A 22,356-nucleotide genomic window follows, 5' to 3' on the forward strand; every position below is an offset into this window, starting at 1 on the left:
TAGTCCAAATGTAGCCGCGCGACTGAAGGCTACTAGTTGGTCGTCATTAGTTACCACAGCCACAAAGTCATAATTATGGCTAAACCCCGCCTATTTCAAAAAATAATAATCTTACAATGATTTTAAAACTATCCTTAACCACACTGCTAACCTTATGCCAAACCCTAACCTTAAATTAAGACCAAAAATATATGTATTTATTTCATGAATTCTTACGACATAACCAATTTTGACTTTGTGGCTGTGGTAACTAGTCCCAACTTCAGTCTACTAACTAAGGTAGCTAGCTAACTAGTTTAACATAATAAAGACAACTTGAGTGCTAAGATAGGACAAGCCTGATAAGGAGGGGTCATTATGCTGCTACGCTTGATAACTAGTTATAACTAGCTAGCGTGCTGTTTTTCAAGGGTGATCACGCCAGCCAGATGTCTACTGCAGATGATAACATGACATGGTACTACTTACTACTAGTAGCTAGCTAGCTAGCTCGGTCGCTCAACAACAGTCAACACCACCACTCCAGCGCGTCAAGCTAACGTTAGCTAGCTAGCGTCCTAACGGTTTGTTAGACAATACATTTCTCATCTTATCTTGGCTGCTGTTAGCTAGTATATATCTGTTTTGTGAGTTTCGGTAGCCAAAGCAAACACTCACACAGAGACAACGTCAAGACCGATAGCTAGGGACGTTCTGTCCTGCCTGGCCTATTGCTAGCTTGCTAGTTTTGTAAACTAACGTTAACAACGTTAGCTACGTAGTTAGCTAGCTTTATGTTTTGCTGCACAATATCTTGCTATGGAGAACAACGGAGACCTGGACCTAAATTGCCATGCAACTGGGGACGTGCGACTTGATAAGGCTATTTACCAATGGATAACGTGGGATAAGGTCAGTGAGTCAACTGTCAGTGGCGTCATCATAGTTAACACTTTTTATTGACGGTGTACTGACTTGGGTTGTCACTTGCCTGGTATGTCAGGTGCAAATGCCTTATGTCCTTCAGATCGATGGTCTTCTGAAATCCCTATGTGTGTGTCGCATAGTGGCAGGTAGCCTAGCGGCTAAGAGCGTTGGGCGAGTAACCGAAAGGTTGCTGGTTGAAATCCCCAAGCCGACTAGGTGAAAAATCTGTCTGTGCCCTTGAGCAAGGCACGTAACCCTAATTGCTCCTGTAAGTCGCTCTGCATGAATGCTAAATTACTCAAATGTAAAACATGTTAAGGAGGGCAAGACCTAGCCATTGTGCCAGATCTGTTTGTGCTAACATTCCACACCTTGTCATATGCGCACAAACAAGTCTGGTATCAGGCTACAATTTTACCTATTTTTCTTATTACTAATCGCATGTAGCCTCTACTCCACCCCTAACACTTGCACTGGAGCCCTAGTTTAGAAAGGGCATAAAAGCAATGGATATGGCTGACCCCCACTCTCTAAATGTCAGACTTCTTAACCTGATTTGGACTGTCAGATGCAGTAAGGAACTGTAAGGGCCCAGATCTATGTCTAGATTTAAGAAGATATTCTGTATAAACAAATGCTGATTGAACAAACAAGATTAGGCTACTTTTAGCAACAGCCAAGATTATATTTTTGTTCAGTTCCAGTGTAGCGCAACCATAATGCTAAAGCAGTGGGAATTGTATATTTGACTCAATCAGCAAGCAAGTCAGTCTTCAATTAAGGGGTGTGCAACTGTGTTGAGTAATGATGTCAGTAAGAGAGTGCTGAATGTGTAGCTAATGTATTTTTTCCCATTCAGAATCCACGGACCAGAGCTCAGATAGAGGCCCTGTTGCTGGATGGGCAAGTGGAGGAGCTGAGGCGTAGGCTCTGCTCCAGGATGGCGTTTGGGACGGCAGGGCTGAGGGCAGCCATGGGCGCAGGCTTTGCCCTCATTAATGATCTGACTATCATCCAGTCCACACAGGTTAATAATAGTTTATTTCTATAAGCAAACTATTCTGGCACAAGTTATGTTAAAGATATAGACTCATTCAGCTATATGACATCATTGTGTACAGTGGAGCGACTTCCTGGTTACAGATCTCAACAACAACAAAATTGGCAGAGCTGAGATCTTCGTGGCAGTAAATCATCAACCTTGGGTTTATGTGGTACTATGCACCTTTTCAATTTGTTTATTAACTGCCAATAACCTCATTGAAGTAGAAGACTACCAAGTAGAAATTGACTTTTAAAATGGAGATAGCCCACAATGGCGCTTCCTATCATTGAGGGGATTCGATTAATCTGGCCTGGGCCCCTGGGTAGGCGTGTTTTGCACCGGGTGAAAGTTGATTGTATTCCTTTTGGAACCGGGCTGCCTACTGGGCATGAGCAAGGAGCCCCGTTCAGTCCAAACGAAAGTGGCGTAATTAAGCACGTGGAGTAATAACTACCATTCTGTGTTTTTCACATGCAAAAGTGATTGCTTTTGATAAAAACGCTTTATCTGCCTTCCCAATGAAAAGTAGTTTGAAAATTCAAATATATCGTTTATGGAAAAGAGATGTTCTATGTTTCTGGACGATGCACCATGCTGCCTTGTTGACAACATGACCGAGCTGTGCAGATTATTGTTCGATTTGAGAAGGGCGCTCTTCCCTCATCACTTTTGCCTGTTCACGTCACGGGCCATAGACCGGTGCCCCGCGGCTCAGCATAATCCAATCCACCCCTTGCAAAAATAGGTGTTCTCTCTTTTCCATCTTCAAGGAAACAGCCAATAGATGCAGCCTTGACAGATTTGAAGGTTGTTGCAGTTGTCTGTAAGCAGGTAGGCAGCCCGCTGTGTATGATGTCATATAGATGATTTTACCTTATGATTAAGTACAATGCTGTCCAATGAGTATGCATAATATATAAATCACAGGTTAATGTAAAACCCCTATATCAATGTTTTAAAATAAAAAGTGTCAGAAGTAACAGTGGTTTCTATATATTGGTATCAGCCATTTTAAGGTCCACCATTAATGAGATCAATGACTTCAGCATTGCAATATGGTGGTGGAGTACCTACCTCCCAGTAGTTTTTAGATATATATTGAAGGTTTATTTTGAATTGTACACATTTGCAGCAAAAAAGCTGAATTGCAGCATACATAGGCCTATGTAACTAAATCAAATTAAATAAAAACTAGCAGTGTCACAAAGGCATAGGGGCTGTTGTAGTATATACACTGAGTATACAAAACATTAAAAACACCTGCTCTTTCCACGACAGACTGACCAGGTGAAGGTTATGATCCCTTATTGATGTCACTTGTTAAATCCACTTAAATCAGTGTAGATGAAGGGGAGGAGACAGGTTAAAGAAGGATTTTTAAGCCTTGAGACATGGATTTTGTATGTATGCCATTCAGAGGGTGAATGGGCAATGACAAATTGAGGCTGTTCTGAGGGCAAAAGGGGGTCCAACTCAATATTAGGAAGGTGTTCCTAATGTTTGGTATAATCAGTGTATATAAACTCAGCAAAAAAAGAAACGTCCTCTCGCTGTCAACTGCGTTTATTTTCAGCAAACTTAACTTAACATGTGTAAATATTTGTATGAACATAACAAGATTCAACAACTGAGACATAAACTGAACAAGTTCCACAGACCTGTGACTAACAGAAATTGAATAATGTGTCCCTGAATAAAGGGGGGGTCAAAATCAAAAGTAACAGTCAGTATCTGGTGTGGCCACTAGCTGCATTAAGTACTGCAGTGCATCTCGTCCTCATGGACTGCACCATATTTGCCAGTTCTTGCTGTGAGATGTTACCCCACTCTTCCACCAAGGCACCTGCAAGTTCCCGCCCATTTCTGGGGGGGAATGGCCCTAGCCCTCACCCTCCGATCCAACAGGTCCCAGACGTGCTCAATGGGATTGAGATCCGGGCTCTTCGCTGGCCATGGCAGAACACTGACATTCCTCTGTCTTGCAGGAAATCACGCACAGAACGAGCAGTATGGCTGGTGGCATTGTCATGCTGGAGGGTCATGTCAGGATGAGCCTGCAGGAAGGGTACCACATGAGGGAGGAGGATGTCTTCCCTGTAACGCACAGCGTTGAGATTGCCTGCAATGACAACAAGCTCAGTCCGATGATGCTGTGACACACCGCCCCAGACCATGACGGACCCTCCACCTCCAAATCGATCCCGCTCCAGAGTACAGGCCTCAGTGTAACGCTCATTCCTTCGACGATAAACGCAAATGACTCGTCAGTGAAGAGCACTTTTTGCCAGTCCTGTCTGGTCCAGCGACGGTGGGTTTGTGTCCATAGCCGATGTTATTGCCGGTGATGTCTGGTGAGGACCTGCCTTACAACAGGCCTACAAGCCCTCAGTCCAGCCTCTCTCAGCCTATTGCGGACAGTCTGAGCACTGAGTGAGGGATTTTGCGTTCCTAGTGTAACTCGGGCAGTTGTTGTTGCCATCCTGTACCTGTTCCGAAGGTGTGATGTTCGGATGTACCGATCCTGTGCAGGTGTTGTTACACGTGGTCTGCCACTGCGAGGACGATCAGCTGTCCGTCCTTCCTCCCTGTAGCGCTGTCTTAGGCATCTCACAGTACGGACATTGCAATTTATTGCCCTGGCCACATCTGCAGTCCTCATGCCTCCTTGCAGCATGCCTAAGGCACATTCAGGCAGATGAGCAGGGACCCTGGGCATCTTTCTTTTGGTGTTTTTCAGAGTCAGTAGAAAGGCCTCTTTAGTGTCCTAAGTTTTCATAACTGTGACCTTAATTGCCTACCGTCTGTAAGCTGTTAGTGTCTTAACGACCTTTCCACAGGTGCATGTTCATTAATTGTTTATGGTTCATTGAACAAGCATGGGGAACAGTGTTTAAACCATTTACAATGAAGATCTGTGAAGTTATTTGGATTTTTACGAATTATCTTTGAAAGACAGGGTCCTGAAGAAGGGACGTTTCTTTTTTTGCTGAGTTTATATACAGTATATACACTGAGTGTACAAAACATTAAGAACACCTTCCTAATATTCAGTTGCACCCCCTTTTGCCCTCAGAACAGCCTCAATTAGTCAGGGCATGGACTCTAGAAGGTGTCGAAAGCGTTCCACAGGGATGCTGGCCCATGTTGACGCCAATGCTTCCCACAGTTGTCAAATTGGCTGGATGTCCTTTGGATGTTGGATCATTCTTGATACACATGGGAAACTGTTGAGCGTGAAAAACCAAGCAGGGTTGCTGTTTTTGACACAAACCGTGTGTGCCTGGCACCTACTACCATACCCCGTTCAAATGCACTTAAATATTTTTACCGAAACTTTCGTAATTTTTCGATACTAGAACATGAAAAACGGTTCAGTCATAGATAAAAAAAAATAAAAAAAACTTCTGGTGCTTCTGTTAAATGTGTCTCACGGATCAGCGCAGCCGATGTCCCGCATATAGCGCGAGGCGCTCACGGTGCCTGCTCCACTTACTCATTGCTAGCCTGCACTGGGAGTCTTGGCTGCATCATGTTAGCTCCCCACTCATGCTGCACAGAAGTTAACACACTTGAATAATGCAACAAGGCATGTAGAAATGTTAAAACTGTTAATTACTGAATTACTGTTCGCGAATAAATGTCCATACAAGCTAGAACACTTTACAATGCAATAAGATACCGGTAGCATCCAACTTTGTATGCTAATTTTTCTTACTAGCTTACAGCTGAAGCGAACACATTCAAAACCCTTGTACTTTGTTTGTGATTATGTGCCATAACGCAAAATATGCTGATTTCCAAGCTGACTGCCTCTAAAAACATGTAGTTCAACTGACTGTGCGTGTGAATAGGGCTCATACGGGTTGCACCGTCTTGCCTCACGAATTACGTCATTACTTGTTTATAAAATAAGGTACTTCTATGCAAATGTTGTTGATCAGTACAATAAAATAAGGCCCAAATGGAAGGGAAACAGATTGTTTGTTATCTGTAGCACCATGAAATCAGCTAAAACAAGCTCAAGAACTCACTGCATGCACACACTCCTATTCACCAGTATTGTGAATAGGCCTAGGCTAAATATTGATTTACCCATTTTATCAAAAGAGATTTACCATTCAAATAAATGATTACCATTATATTATGTAGTTCGATTGGTAAAAACAAAGTCAAATTGATTGTATCATTTGTATAATTGATTCATTAATGTAAACATGGCTGTCTCTGAAAAATTTACGTAAAAATATTCTAATACAATTATATTGAACTCAAAAGATTCCCTACGGTTGAACAGAGCAGTAGCAAAGTTTATCTGTCTGGATCAAGTGCCATTCTGTGACTGGCTAATATACATTTCCTTTTTTTGCTGGGGTATCGTTTTGGTGTTGAGTATCGTCATGTTATCGAGTATAGTGATACCAAACCTGGTATCTGTATCGAATTCAAAATTCTGTTATCGTGACAAACTGACTGTGTCTCATGGAGCAGAGCACACAAAAGTCTAACAACCCACCTACCTACCAGAGTTTCCCTTACCTCCTTTACAAAGTGAAAACATGAAGGATAATAGGAAAGAATAATTTTAAAGAGGTATAGACATGGCCTCATCATTCCATTCTTTTTCCATTCCTCCTCACTGCAGGGAATATACAAATATCTGGCCAGGTTTTTCCCCGACTTCGGTAGCCGTGGCATAGTGGTTGGATACGACACTCGAGCGCAGGAGGCCAGTGGTTGCAACAGTGAACGGTACTATACTATACCTCCTCCTTCTCCTCTGCAGATCATACCACCACTTGCAAACACGTATAACTGGCTACATATTAGAAAGTCTGATTTAATGTAAATGGTTAAAAACTGGCTGTAAATATCAGTGGGCCTTTTAGTTATCTAATAAATAACTCCTAATGTAATGCTGATTGTGGCTTTGGATTGCTCTGTCGACAGTGCAGTGTGATAAAGTTTATAAAGAGGTCACATTCCTGCCTGAAGTTGTGTGATGGCAAAATAGTCGTGAATACAGATGGACCGAGTGAGAACATTGATTGCATTCTTGGCCTACTGTTAACTGCACACATTTCTAGAGCCGAAATAATAACAGGAAATAGATTTTTTTAGGGCATTGTGTGTGTAGGCTATTTCCCAGTTGACAAGCAGGGAACCCACAAGCTAGAGTTTTAGAATATTAGAGAGTTTGGAGCAGCAGGTAGCTTAGAGGTTAGAGAGGTGGTAACAATAGAAAAATCTAACATGTTTCAATGCCCAGAGCATTATGAATGAAACGGAACAATAGTACCGCCGCTTTACTAAAATATAACTACTCTAGAATGAGTGGCCTAAAGCAACTAACTATTTGGCTTTGTTCACACACATTAGATCAGTGACCACAACGCTAGTACAGTACTGAACCCAAAAAAACGATAAAGAAGTGTCACTTTTCCAAACGATTGTCTGATGCATTTTGTGTATTGTATGCTTTAAATGCCATGTCCTGTTTGAACGGGAATTTACCCCCCCCTATTTTTTAACACTCAAAAAAACATTTAATCAATAAAACATTTAATCAGTCATCTTCCTCAATTGAAAGGGATGATGACTCAATCTTTGGGAGAGGGAGGGAATCTGATTTCATTGGTCCTCAACTCGTGGTTCAGACACTTCATTTAGGATAAATAGAGTTAGCCAGAGTTATTCTGCCCAGGAGCAGGTTAGTTCTGAAGGATTCATTGCAATCGAAATTGACCTGGCTAAAAGCTGAGCCACTTTCGTGGTACCTGTTATCCCGAGTTGAACTCAGAGTTGACCAAAGTTACCTCGCTAACTCTTCAAACCACATACAGTACATAGTATAGGGCTCTGGTGTGTATGTGTGTGTCTGACAATGGACTATTGGTGTTATTCTTCTAAAGAAATATTACGATTATTTTTCTATTCCACAGACTTGCCCGGTTGACTGCAGCTGTGATGCTTTGTAAAGATATTCCAGTGTTTCTCTTCTCCACATATGTCCCCACTCCCTTTGTGGTAAGATCAAATAGTTTGATTTGAACTATTCCATTAAAATTTAAAACCTGGTCACTTTATCCCTCCTTGGACATAAATCACTTGTTTCTTGGTTGCTTACCAATTTGTTTCCTATATACTGGTGATGTCATACATGTAGGGTCAGGTGATTTACCTGGCCATGTGACCTGACCAGACCAGGAAGGAGTCTATGCCTTAGTTATAATGGTTTTTAATGGCCAGATTGTGTCGTCAAGAAAAACCTCTGGATGTACTTATATGGCTATACAGCTGGTAAAGTCTCAGCGCTTTCAGATTAGGCTAAGAATTACACTAATTTAGTTCCAAAGGCCTTACTGTTTTGTGATCTCTCCTAGCCATATGCTGTAAAGAGGCTGGGTGCTGCAGCTGGTGTGATGGTCACTGCCTCTCACAACCCTAAAGAAGACAATGGATACAAGGTATCAGACTTCTGCTTTCCATCTTACCAGGGTCACTTGAGTCAAGGCATGGAGCGTACAGCATCTAGAATCCTTATTGAACTAAAAGCTTTTAACACTGCATTTTGTAGGGGACTGTATGCTATTTATCATACAAGAAAACAGTTATCCCTCTTATAAAATATGCCTTTATTCCTAGTGTTGTATTACTAGCAGGGTTTACAAACTCTGTCTTGGGGGCCCCGCCTGGGTGCACGTTTAGTGTTTTTCAAATAATAATCAAAGCTTGATGATGAGTTGGTTATTTGAATCAGCTGTGTAGTGCTAGGGCAAAAAACTAAACGTGCACCCAGGGGGGTCCCCAGGACTGAGTTTGGGAAACCCTGTCCTAATGGGAGGATGAATTAGGTATGCCATACAATGGCAAGATAAGCTGTGCATTAGCATTTGGTACAGTGTCTTGCTTTTCTTTGAAGGTTTACTGGGACAATGGAGCCCAGATCTCTTCTCCTAACGACAAGGAGATCCTGAAGTGCATTGAAGAGAGCTTAGAGCCATGGAGCGAGTCCTGGAACGAGAGTTTGGCAGACAGCAGTCCACTGAAGAGCGATCCGCTGAGGGAGATATCCAAAAAGTATATGGAGGACCTCAGCTCTGTTTGTTTCCACAGGTACCAATTCACAGTGCTAGGAGTCTGTACTTTAGAAAGTGATCACAAGTAGTCTATGCTGATTTATTCACAGTGACGTGTGCTGCCTTTAACAATTGGATATTAATTCAGAAAATTATGATTTATGGTGTAATTGGGAGTCGGCAAACACATTTTATTATGAAGCAGGGAGCGGGCAAACACCCTCACACTGGCTGTGAACGTGTTGTAGTTATCACATATTGTTTTTAATGACCCCCGATGACCTTTTCTTATTCAATTTGTTGAATTGTTTGAATTCAGATTCAGCTAACTTTAATTTCCTTTGTCCACAAATAATTTTGCAGCAAACACAATACATATTTGTGTTATAAAAAACATACTCATACATGTTTTTACTTGCTTGTTTCTCAGAGAACTGAACACCAAGTCCCCATTGAAGTTTGTGCACTCGTCCTTTCACGGAGTAGGGCATGACTACGTCCAGCAGGCTTTCCGGGCGTTTGGGTTCCCTCCTCCTATCCCTGTTCCAGAACAGAAAGATCCTGATCCGAACTTCTCCACTGTCAGCTGTCCAAATCCAGAGGAAGGAGAGTCTGTTTTGGTGAGGAAATATTCAAAATTCACCAAACTTTTCAGTGCTATCTGTGTAACAGAGTTGCTACACTAGATGCACAATTCTCACTGTGTGTCAATGCAGCCTACTACTCTGGCCATGCGAGCAGCACGTGAAGGAAGTGTTAATGTGGCAGCCTCGTGTCTCTGTAGCATAAAATGACACTGTCTTTTTTCTACAAATTGGTGTGCATCTCACTCCCGCGAATATAAAGTGGCTTGTGCGTCCTCCATGATTGTTGTTTTGATATTTGGTGTTGCAGGAGCTCTCCCTTCGCCTTGCTGAGAGAGAGAATGCCAAGATTGTCATGGCAACTGATCCTGATGCAGATCGTTTGGCTGTTGCAGAGCAATCTGACAGGTAAAATACCTGATACAAATGTAGCCTACTCTCTTAAAATATAATTATAATACTGAATATTGGACCACAAGCTATTACTGAGATGCACAGATCGAATGTCATTTTATTCAAAGGCCAAGAGCTTTTCCTGACCATGTGATCTGGCTAGGGAAAACTCTGGGCCATGGTTGTTAGCTACAACACGTTTTTCCTGCTGAGATGACAAAACTCTTGACCTTAGCTTTGTCGTCATGTTCTGTCAAGGTGCGGATGGAAGGTTTTCACAGGTAATGAACTTGCAGCTCTGCTGGGCTGGTGGATGCTGTTCAATTGGAAGGAGACTCACTCAGACCCGGCTGATATGGAGAGGATGTACATGCTGGCCACCACAGTCTCCTCCAAGATCCTCAAGGCCTTTGCACGGATAGAGGGCTTCCATTTTGAAGTATGTACGTTTTCCTCCTCCAGGTGAATGAAGGATGGTTGGAGGTCGAGCAATATACACCCTTAGCTTTCAGACTTGCTCTGGTTGCACTGCCTGCTGTCACGATAGTAGCATGAGAGCCCTCTGCCAGGTGCTCAAAAACCTCACCTCTGGGGTGTATTCACTAGGAACCAAATGGAAGCAGAGGGGAAGAGGCGAAGCGAGAGGGATAACTAGGCCCAAAATCTGTCTCCTCCAGCAGGTGGTGTTTTTTTGTTAATTTTATGCTCACCAAGCGAGGAGTTTTTGTATGAAGGTCAATGAGTGAACAACAAATGTAATGGCTTATTTGCTACGTGAGGCTTATTTAATCTAATAGAAGTTTCATAATGCTTAGGTTGTTACGAGTGTACTGATATAAGTAAGGACATGTGACATCCCATCAACTTTGGAAAAAAAATACGTTGTATCGGAATGGTTGAATGGTCCCAGCTGATCTTGCCTCCCGACTGCATTTTTGAAGACATTTATTTAAATTTTTAGAGCGGCCACTTGAGTATCTGGTCAATATAATGGAGAATCTGTGACGGAAGCAAACGGGTAGAAATGGGGAAGGACCTGAATTTGTCCAATAAACACTTGTTTTAATATTTCTACATTGTGCGCTAATGAATGCACCCCTGTTCCCTCTGTTTCAGGAAACATTGCCTGGTTTCAAATGGATCGGAAAGAAAATACACGAGTTGGCAAAAACAGGGAATGAAGTGATCTTCGCCTTTGAGGAGTCTATAGGTTAACAAATCTCTTTCAGTTCTTATAACATTTGCTTTGTCCTTTATGGTGAAAGCAGTTTGAAACTTTGAATATAAAGTCATGGTGGTGGTATCCACTATTGCAAACAATTAATGATCAATCCTGAACATAATATAAGGCTTTATCAAATTATTTTGAGTTGATCAACCTATTTGCCTATTTCTTACATGTCAAGTTATCTTTAATGCATATTATAGAAAACAGTTCAATTTAATTGAGAATATGATGTGAAAATGTTTAAATTTGCATTTCTACCAAATGGGTTGATCAGTACACTGTTTACCTGAGGTACAGACAGGCTGCTAAGGAGGGAGAGTTGCAGTGACCATTGGACTAGTATTTGATAAATATGCCCTGATATGTCTTTTTTGTTTTGTCTGCTGTGTTTCAGGATTCCTGTGTGGCAGCATGGTCCCAGATAAGGATGGAGTGAGTGCAGCTGTGGTTGTGGCTGAGATGGCCTCTTATCTCTACAACAAGAACCTGACCCTCCATCAGCAGCTAGAGAACATCTATGAAACGTAGGTGTCATTCCAGTTTCCTCCTATACCCCATGTTCTGGTTTACTGAGTTTATTTGGTGTCACTTTACATGAAGTGGCCTAAAATCTCAGTATCTACATGGTAGTTAGTTAGACAAGTACAGTGGAATAACTAGGTAGTAGGTACACGTTGTTACAACTGTGATACCATACCTAACTATGTACCTAACACAGTATACTAAAACTTTGGGTACTTTTTTTTAGTTGTCATTTAGCAGACGCAGTTAGTCAGTGCATACATTTTCATACTGCTATTTCAGGCACACTCGTTACTGACTGGTGTATAAAATCGAGCACACAGACATGCAATCTCCATAGACAAACATTGGCAGTAGAATGGCCTTACTGAAGAGCTCATTGACTTTCAACGTGGCAACGTTAGAGGATGCCACCTTTCCAAAAAGTAAGTTTGTCAACTTTCTGCCCAGCTAGAGCTGCCCCGGTCAACTGTCTGTGCTGTTATTGTGAAGTGGAAACGTCTAGGAGCAACAACGGTTCAGCCGCAGAAGTGGTAGGCCACACAAGCTCACAGAACGGGACCGCCGAGTGCTGAAGCACGTAGCGCATAAAAATCGCCTGTCCTCGGTTGCAACACTCACTACCGAGTTCCAAACTGCCTCTGAAAGCAACATCGGCACAATAATTGTTCGTCGGGAGCTTCATGAAATGGGTTTCCATGGCCGAGCAGCCGCACACAAGCCTAAGATCACCAATCGCAATGCCAATCGTCGGCTGGAGTGATGAATCACGCTTCACCATCTGGCTGTCCGACGGACAAATCTGTGTTTGGCGGATGCCAGGAGAACACTACCTGCCCGAATGCGTAGTGCCAACTGTAAAGTTTGGTGGAGGAGGAATAATGGTCTGGAGCTGTTTTTCATGGTTCGGGCTAGGGAAATCTTAACGCTACAGCATACAATGACATTCCAGACGATTCTGTGCTTCCAACTTTGTGGCAACAGTTTGGGCAAGGCCCTTTCCTGTTACAGCATTACAATACCCCTGTGCACAAAGCGAGGTCCATACAGAAATGGTTTGTCGAGATCGCTGTGTAAGAACTTTACTGGCCTGCACCGAGCCCTGACCTCAACCCCATCAAACACCTTTTGGGATGAATTGGAAACTGACTGCGAGCCAGGCCTAATTGCCCAACATCAGTGCCCGACCTCACTAATGATCTTGTGGCTGAATGGAAGCAAGTCCCTACAGCAATGTTCCAACATCTAGTGGAAAGCCTTCCCAGAAGAGTGGAGGCTATTATAGCAGCAAAGGGAGGACCAACTCCATATTAATACCCATGATTTTGGAATGAGATGTTCGACGAGCAGGTGTCCACATACCTCTGGTCATGTAGTGTCGTTTCCGATAAATGAAAGTTTGGTGTTTTTGCACCATAAAGTTGGGCCGTTTTATTTCTGCTTCACTTTATTGAGCTACCATAAATCTCCATTGTGTCTCTCTCTTCTCCAGTCAAATGCTAATATCCTTTATTGTTGTTGTCTTTCAGTTACGGTTATCACATTTCCACAACGTCCTATGTCATCTGCCACGACCCCCCTACGGTCAAGAGAATATTCACACGTCTTCGGAACTTTGAGGGAGAGAACACTTACCCCAAATCCTCGGGTGGACACAGCATTGTTGACGTGAGAGATGTGACTACAGGATATGACAGTAGTCAACCTGACAAACTTTGCGTAAGTGTAATGTTGTGGTTTTATTTTTTATTTCATACATTAGTGTGCTTCAAATTGAATGGTTCATAGTGAGAGGTATAGTTAAAAACTCCTCATCCTCTCTCTCAGGTGCTTCCTGTGACAAAGAGCAGCCAAATGATCACCTTCACTCTGCAGAATGGGATCGTGGCCACACTAAGGACCAGTGGCACAGAGCCAAAGATTAAGTTCTACACAGAATTCTGTGCACCGCCCGGAAAAAGGTTTGTGTTGAGTGTAACGACGCCCCCTTCTACTAGCAATGACACACTCTGGAGGACCAGTTAGAGCTAGCCACAGTGTTACGGAATAGTTAAAAAAGAACCAGTATAATGTCTCCGTATTGTAGTGGCAGAGATGGCAGGAAAAAGTAAGTTGGACCTTGTTTAAGCTATAGTGTAAGACGAATGGCTGCGCATTTGGGGCAATTAAGGTAAAGCCAAGCCATAGACCAGCTAGCATCGTAAAAATGTTTTGCATTTTACATTTTGTTTTTATTTTTGCTTTCAGTGACATCTCAAGTCTTGAGGAGGAGCTTAAGAATGTACAAGATACTCTTGTCGAGGAGTTTCTGGAGCCTGATAAAAACAACTTGATTCGCCGATGAATCTAGTTGGGCTTTTCATCTTGGTCTATATACAGATGCATCGGTTCGTATTGTTGTTTTATCCTGCTTGTGTTCTATTAATGTTTTTCCTAACTGTGAAACCAAAATGTATTTCAGACTATTGCTTGTCTGGGTTTTTTCATTTGTGTGCAAGGTGGGTTACGTGGATTACTATGCAGGAGTAGAATTTGTAAACCAGAATCTGCATATCTGTTTTTGTCATGAGGATTTTCCATTTATCTAAAATAAGGAGCCTAAGATAAACATCAGGACGGTCTGTGCCGTTCCATGAGAAGAAATCGCAATGAGGTGAGATGACATGCAGTCCCCAGCCAAGGTTTACTAATGAAAATTCCTCTTCTCCATTGTAGTGCACATAACCATACCGCTAGTACTTCTGTTCCTAGCAGGCTGTGCTAATAGGCTACCTAATAGATGTGTATGTGGTGTATGAACAGTACCTCTCACTTATCACATGCTGCTTCTAATCTATGTACAGTTGATAAACTGTACCCAAAGGCTAAGTATTGTAAGGTATGACATTGCACATGTACGTAACGTAGATGGCACTCCTGCCTCCCCATCTGTTACGTTGCATCAGTGAGCGTTACAGCTTCAATCATTTCATAGTCTTAACACCTGTACTCTGTAAGTACCCATACCAAAATGACAATCCAGAAAGGAAGAAGTACACTACATGGTCAAAAGTATGTGGACATCCCTTCAAATTAGTGGATTCGGCTATTTCAGCCACACCCGTTGCTGACAGGTGTACAAAATCGAGCACACAGCCATGCAATCTCCATAGACAAATATTGGCAGTAGAATGTCCTTACTGAAGAGCTTAGTAACTTTCAACGTGGCACCATCATAGGATACCAACTTTCTAACAAGTCAGTTTGTCAAAGTTCTTCCCTGCTAGAGCTGCCCGGTCAACTGTAAGTGCTGTTATTGTGAAGTGGAAACATCTAGGAGCAACAACGGCTCAGCCGCAAAGTGGTAGGCCACACAAGCTCACAGAACGGGACCACTGAGTGCTGCAGCGCGTAAAAATCGTCTCTCCTCTGTTGCAACACTCACTACCGAGTTCCAAACTGCCTCAGGAAGCATCGTCAGCATAAGAACTGTTTGTCGGGAGCTTCATGAAATGGGTTTCCATGGCCGAGCAGCCGCACACAAGCCTAAGATCACCATGCGCAATGCCAAGCGTCGGCTGGAGTGGTGTAAAGCTCGCCGCCATTGGACTCTGGAGCAGTGGAAACGCGTTCTCTGGAGTGATGAATCACGCTTCACCATCTGGCAGTTCGACGGACGAATCTGGGTTTGGCGGATTCCAGGAGAACGCTACCTGCCCGAATGCATAGTGCCAACTGTAAAGTTTGGTGGAGGAGGAATATTGGTCGGGGGCTGTTTTTCATGGTTCGGGCTAGGCCCCTTAGTTCCAGAGAAGGCAAATCATATCGCTACAGCATATAATGACATTCTAAATGATTCTGTACCTATAACTTTGTGGCAACAGTTTGGGGAAGGCCCTTTCCTGTTTCAGCATGACAATGCCCCCGTGCACAAAGCGAGGTCCATACAGAAATGGTTTGTCGAGATTGGTGTGGAAGAACTTGACTGGCCTGCTCAGAGCCTTGACCTCAACCCCATCGAACACATTTGGGATGAATTGGAACGCCGAATGCCCGACCTCACTAATGCTCTTGGCTGAATGGAAGCAAGTCCCCACAGAAATGTTCCAACATCTAGTGGAAAGCTTTCCCAGAAGGGCAAAGGGAGGTCCAGCTCCATATTAATGCCCATGAATTTGGATTGAGATGTTTGACAAGCGGGTGGGAGGTGGGGTTGGCCCAATTGTTTGTGTGCAGTTTGATTGTGAACATGACAATTGACTAGTTTCCATGCATTATTAGCCCTATGTTCACCTGAATGCCAACGTCTGTTTCTATTTGTTGCTTTGTAGCTAAACAAGTCACCTGTTTTGCACCATTTGGTCATTTTTAAATTTTATGACAATTTTCTTTTTTCTCATTTAGGAGACTTTGTAGTTACAGCAATATGTTTTAACTTACTGTTATCATTTTGAAACAGGAATTCACATATAACACATTTACATATTAGACCAACAATTGTAACCCTTAAGTTAAAAAAATTTAGTGGTGTGGAATTCCAAAGTGTTCCTGCAACTGTCATTTTGAAAATGACCTTGTGTTAGTACTTTTTTTGTTGTTTCAGGTAAAAAATGATACGAAGTGTTACTGTGTCTGTACAATTTAGCGCAGGTGAGTAGTTGACTTCCTTGAATTTCAAAATATTAGCTTGTATGTATTGTCAGCCTAAAAAGGATGAATGTTGTATTACTTAAAGGAAAACTCCACCCCAAAACTATCTTTTGGTATTTGTTTAATTTGTCCATTGTTGATATGTTGCATGTCAGCAATCAAGTTGGACTAATGAAACAAATACCAAAATTATTTTCCTTTAAGCAAATGTTTGTAAAACAATTGTTGTGTAATTTTATTATGTAACTGTTTGTTTACTCTGTTCTCCAGACACACCTAAACTTAAATTATTTAATTTGAGTACATTATATATATATATATATTTTTATGCAACACATTTAGCCAATGCCTGTAATTAATTTCAATACCATAACCTGTACGAATGAATATTGTACATATTTAAGATATTGGATGGCAATCCGAAAGTAAAGACATTCTATTGAATTGTCAGAATATGAATATAGAGCATATATTTTCAATTGTATCAGGAGGATAAGAAAAATGGTTGGAAGTTTTTGATGAGATGAAATGTTAGTTCAATGTAAGACTCTTCTGTCCAGTATTTGTTTCTTGTTTATGCAATTATATCAGTATACCAATCCAAATGTGTACATTGACACATTTCCTTGTAACATGCATATTATAGTTATTGCACCAATGAAAACTCCGGTTTGCCTAAAAAGTGGTTGTGATCCATTTATTTTGAGGAACACTAAAGAGCCTTCCTGCTAACACTAAAAAGGGGCATGATGATGAGCACAGAGGGGCATGACTTACAGCTGTGTTTGTCACCTCTCAATAATCTTAAAACAATCATTTCCCCCAGTATTATAACCACAAGATGTATTGACATATGCATAATAAATCGTATTTCTAAAGCTTTCATTTACAGAAAAAAATCAATCATTGTAATTCGCTCTGGATAAGAAGAGCTTAATGACTAAAATGTAAATGTCTCAACAAAGGTAAAACACAACCCTATATTCAGGCTTAGCAAAATGAAAAACTTTACTTCCGTTACCTTCTCAGGTAGCCTACATTTTCCTTTCAAACTCTAATCTACAATTCATGCTGTGCAGATGACAATACACTACAGGTAAAACTTACATTGAATTGGAATAGTTTGTTTCCACTCTTTATGAACTGGATGCTGTTTGCCTCCTATTGGCTGTTTTTAGTTTTTTTTAATGAAATTTTTTTTTTATTATTATTTTTTTTTTTTTCGTGCCAATCTGAATGTTGGTATGTACTGTACTGATCAATATCAGTGTGTTTCAACCAATGGTGTATACGGTTCTAAAACACATTAGGAACACCTGCCATGACAGACTGACCAGGTGAAAGCTATGACCCTTATTGATGCCACTTGTTAAATCCACTTCAAATCAGTGTAGATGAAGGGGAGGAGACCGGTTAAAGATAGTTTTAAGCCTTGAGACAATTGAGATGTGGATTGTGTACACTACCGTTCAAAAGTTTGGGGTCACTTAGAAATGTCCTTGTTTTCGAAAGAAAAGCAATTTTTTTGTCCATTAAAATAACATTAAATTGATCAGAAATACAGTGTAGACATCTTAATCTTTTCTTTTTATTGGCCAGTCTGAGATATGGCTTTTTCTTTGCAACTCTGCCTAGAAGGTCAGCATCCCGGAGTCGCCTCTTCACTGTTGATGTTGAGTCTGGTGTTTTGCGGGTACTATTTAATGAAGCTGCCAGTTGAGGACCTGTGAGGCGCCTGTTTCTCAAACTAGACACTCCAATGTATTTGTCCTCTTGCTCAGTTTTGCACCGGGGCCTCCCACTACTCTTTCTATTCTGGTTAGAGCCAGTTTACGCTGTTCTGTGAAGGGAGTAGTACACAGCGTTGTACGAGATCTTCAGTTTCTTGGCAATTTTTCGCATGGAATAGCCTTCATTTCTCAGAACAAGAATAGACTGACGAGTTTCAGAAGAAAGTTATTTGTTTCTGGCCATTTTGAGCCTGTAATCGAACCCACAATTGCTGATGCTCCAGATACTCAACTAGTCTCAAGAAGGCCAGTTTTATTGCTTCTTTAAATCAGCACAACCGTTTTCAGCTGTGCTAACATAATTGCAAAAGGGTTTTCTAATGATCAATTAGCCTTTTAAAATGATAAACTTGGATTAGCAAACACAACGTGCCATTGGAACACAGGACTGATGGTTGCTGATAATGGGCCTATGTACACCTATGTAGATATTCCATTAAAAATCAGCCGTTTCCAGCCATTTACAACATTAACAATGTCTACACTGTATTTCTGATCAATTTGATGTTATTTTAATGGACAAAAAAAATACTTTTATTTCGAAAACAAGGACATTTCTAAGTGACCCCAAACGTTTGAACGGTAGTGTATGTGTGCCATTCAGAGGGTGAATGGGCAAGACAAAATATTTAAGTGCCTTTGAACAGGGTATTGTAGTAGGTGCCAGGCGCACCGGTTTGAGTGATGGCCTCTATTAAAAAGAGGAGGATCCCATCAGCTTTCTATAGGCTAGGCCTACTATATTTATTTCTCAACTTTCCTAATAATATGCACATTGCTTATCTTTACAACAGGAGTATAGCCTACCTGGCCGGCATGAAAATGAACCACGGGAAAAGCGTCCTCCATTCGCTATTTAAGTGCATAGATGACATGTATTTTTTTTTGTTTCGAGACAGGTGCATGATAATGTTCCCTTCTAAATCAAAATAAATGTCATACATATATTATTTAGTATATTATAATAATAATATGCCATTTAGCAGACGCTTTTATCCAAAGCGACTTAGTCATGCGTGCATACATTTGTGTATGGGTGGTCCCGGGGATCGAACCCACAACCTTGGCGTTACAAGCGCCGTGCTCTACCAGCTGAGCTACAGAGGACCACATATGTAAAGACAAGATTAAATCAAGAATAGTCTGATGGGTGACAATATTAGCCTATCACTTGTGAATTATATATTATCACTTGTGAATGATGCCCAGTGTAAGGCAAGTAACAATGCTTTTTTTAAAATCATAATTGAACCTAAACGTCTGATCTGTTGCATCAGCCTCATTTCAACGTTTTTTTGATGCTAGTGGTTGTATTAATTTGGGATCAATCGCATGGATTCTTTTAGGGTGCATTACAGCTACACAAAGGGGATGCCACCGGGAAATTTGAGGTATTATCAAGTGCTTGTCAAATTATGAATGAGAGACTGATGAAGTGTGTACAGCCTGCGCAAAAAAAACTAAGCAGAGCTCATGCCTTTCAAGCATCATTAGAGTCGCATCATGCAGCCTTACCATGTAATACAAATCAAAACGTATAGCCCAACATTTGTAGAACTAAAGTTACGTTAACTCTAAATTAAGCATTTAGGAGTACCTATTTCTTTGTTAACCGCTCAACACAAAATAGCTTCATGTGTGCACTCCCTCAAATCGTTTGGAGAAAATATCCTTTCTATTTTATTCAGCTTTGTTCAATTGTATTCTTCATACTATAAAATAATGCCATGGAAATCGTTTTTTTTTTTAATCCCTTTTTCTCCCCAATTGGTAGCTTTTTTTTACAGTCTTGTCCCATCGCTGCAACTTCCGTATGGACTCGGGAGAGGCAAAGGTCGAGAGCCGTGTGTCCTCCGAAACACGACCCCGCCAAGCCGCACTGCTTCTTGACACAATGCTTGCTTAACCCAGAAGCCAGCCGCACCAATGTCTCCGAAAAAACACTGTACACCTGGCGACTGTGTCAGCGTGCATGCGTGCATGCGCCCGGCCCGCCACAGGAGTCGCTAGAGCGCGATGGGACAAGGACATCCCGGCCGGCCAAACCCTTCCCTGACCCGGACGATGCTGGGCCAATTGTGCGACACAGCCCGGTATCGAACCTTAGACCGCTGCGCCACTCGGGAGGCCCTATGCCATGGAATTCTAACCAAATCTTGTCTGCTAAATGAACTAGTGTAGCCCACAGCCATATGGCATAGCCAGATCAGGACCTAACATAAGGTCAACTCAGAGTATGCTATTCTGTTCTTCTGAAATAGACTACATTTTCTTCATATCATGTTTCTTTTGACCTGTCTAAAATAAATTATGGATTTATTGTGAAGGTGTAGGCTATCTTACATGGATTTAGACTTTTTTAAATGTAGATGTTCCAAAAGTCTGTATCAGTGGCTTGTAGGCTATGTGTGGAAGCCAGGAGATGCTAAATGTTTGTTAATTAACAGTCAATTACCATCAGACCGACAGTTATCTGCTTAACAATCCCTGGCTGACAATTTCGTGACCGCCACAGCCCTAGGTGTTCCTAATATTTTGAACACTCAGTGTATGAACCCTGGATTGCTGATCCTATGTACTGGCCATTGAGAGGCTTTGAAGCCACCGGTCAGCCATATTGGCACTCCCCAGTAGGAGCAGTCCTCCATAGGAATGAATATATTTCAATTAAATGTTTAAATGACAATTAAGTATTTTTGTTGTCAGGACAGTAACATTACTCATCTCAAAATTATACTTTAAGGAAAATGTTTTTTATATATTTGTTGTTTACCTGGCAAGTGTATTAAGGTGTCTAATATAATAAATGTGGCAAAACGAATGCAGACATTAAATGCATTTCTATAGCTTCCAAAATATTGTATACACTGGTGGGGAGTGCCAAGATGTAGGCATGGTGGCTTCAACACAGTGCCCCAATGTCATCTAGTGTGTATATATAAATAATTGGTTTCAACACTGGAGAGCTATGATTTCTATAACACTGCCACTACCAGCAACTTAATTGTTCTGATACCACAAAGTAGAATCCCTTTGGTGGTTTATGAAGAAATCCTGTGTTGAATTTTGGAAGTCTCAAAATGCCTGAGGCCACTTATCAATATTGCATAGAAACTATTCTAAAATACTACTGGTCAAAACAAGCATGATTGGTTGAGACGGGTTCTAAGCCCGTTTAGCACGGTAGGCCTATAATGCAAACATGTGCATCTTTTTTTCAGCCAAGAAATTCATTATCTTGATCGCCACTGTAAAAAGCATCTAGACATTGTCCCCTTGCTTCTAGCCTAATATTTGGTTTGCAACAACGGGGGTTTGTACAAACGTTTGTCTGCCTCAGACCTTTTGAAACAATGTTTACATTTTGAATAGCGATCTCCACCATCCCATTCATTAAAACTATAATTGCGCAATACATTCAACATTGGCAATATAAAACTATTCAAGTATGGTCTAAATACTGTAGTATTACTATATATACACACACACTAGTATTCACTGTGTTTTTGCAGACGTTACTATAGTACACACTGTAGTGTTTTTGCAGAATGAAATCCGCAAAAACATTAGTGAATATTGGAGTATTTACTGTAGTGTTTTGCAGACGTGTATACTGCAATATTTACTGTAGTGTTTTGCAAACGTGTATACTGCAATATTTACTGTAGTGTTTTGGGAGAAATGACTGTAGTACACTGCAGCGTTTTTGGGGACATGACTGTAGTAACACCTGCTGACTAGGGTTAGCTTAAATGGCACACCTACAAGACTACCAGTACCCCAGTTACTGTTTAATGAGGGGAACACCTCAACCAGAACATAAGACAGGTTCGTGATAGGCCACCTATTGAGTTGGGTCAACAGTTCTGAGCAATGCAACGGACCAGACGACACCTTCACAAAAATATAAATGTTTTATTACAATTGTAATATTTAAACGTTAGACACGTTCTAGGCCCATTAAAGGGAAATATTACAGACGCAGATATAAAGAACAAACAAAGGTTATTAAAGCTTAGAGGATTAGGTTTGCTTGTTTGACAAAAATACACATTAACAAGATTACACCAAAATGACTTCTTAGATCTGTTACTTCCACTAGATAGCTTTCTGAAATACCACAGTGCTTTCAGAGATTCAGCTGACCAAGTTCACAAGATTACCAAAAACAGTGACAAACAAT

At 41.4% G+C, this 22,356-nt stretch overlaps 1 protein-coding gene across 1 annotated transcript; it reads left to right on the forward strand.

Moving 5' to 3' along the window:
• The first annotated feature begins 275 nt into the window (after positions 1-275).
• On the forward strand, positions 276-17,218 carry pgm2l1 (phosphoglucomutase 2-like 1). Its single transcript, XM_084148359.1, has 14 exons — positions 276-891; positions 1,766-1,933; positions 6,594-6,700; positions 7,891-7,975; positions 8,332-8,415; positions 8,871-9,064; positions 9,458-9,647; positions 9,922-10,019; positions 10,263-10,443; positions 11,121-11,214; positions 11,627-11,756; positions 13,284-13,473; positions 13,582-13,715; positions 14,002-17,218. Exons 1-14 carry the CDS (start codon positions 799-801, stop codon positions 14,096-14,098), a joined length of 1,845 nt encoding a protein of 614 aa, XP_084004485.1. The 5' UTR covers positions 276-798; the 3' UTR covers positions 14,099-17,218.
• Positions 17,219-22,356: the final 5,138 nt, after the last annotated feature.

This window comes from Coregonus lavaretus (genome assembly GCF_964263955.1).
Source record: "Coregonus lavaretus genome assembly, chromosome: 30".
In the NCBI taxonomy this organism is placed as follows: Eukaryota; Metazoa; Chordata; class Actinopteri; order Salmoniformes; family Salmonidae; genus Coregonus; species Coregonus lavaretus.

Coding starts and splice junctions, on each gene's coding strand:
- pgm2l1 (XM_084148359.1), top strand. CDS start 799: ATGGAGAACAACGGAGACCTGGACCTAAATTGCCATGCAACTGGGGAC. Junction 6,701..7,890: donor AGTGGTTGCAACAGTGAACG/GTACTATACTAT, acceptor TCTATTCCACAG/ACTTGCCCGGTTGACTGCAG. Junction 11,757..13,283: donor CTAGAGAACATCTATGAAAC/GTAGGTGTCATT, acceptor GTTGTCTTTCAG/TTACGGTTATCACATTTCCA.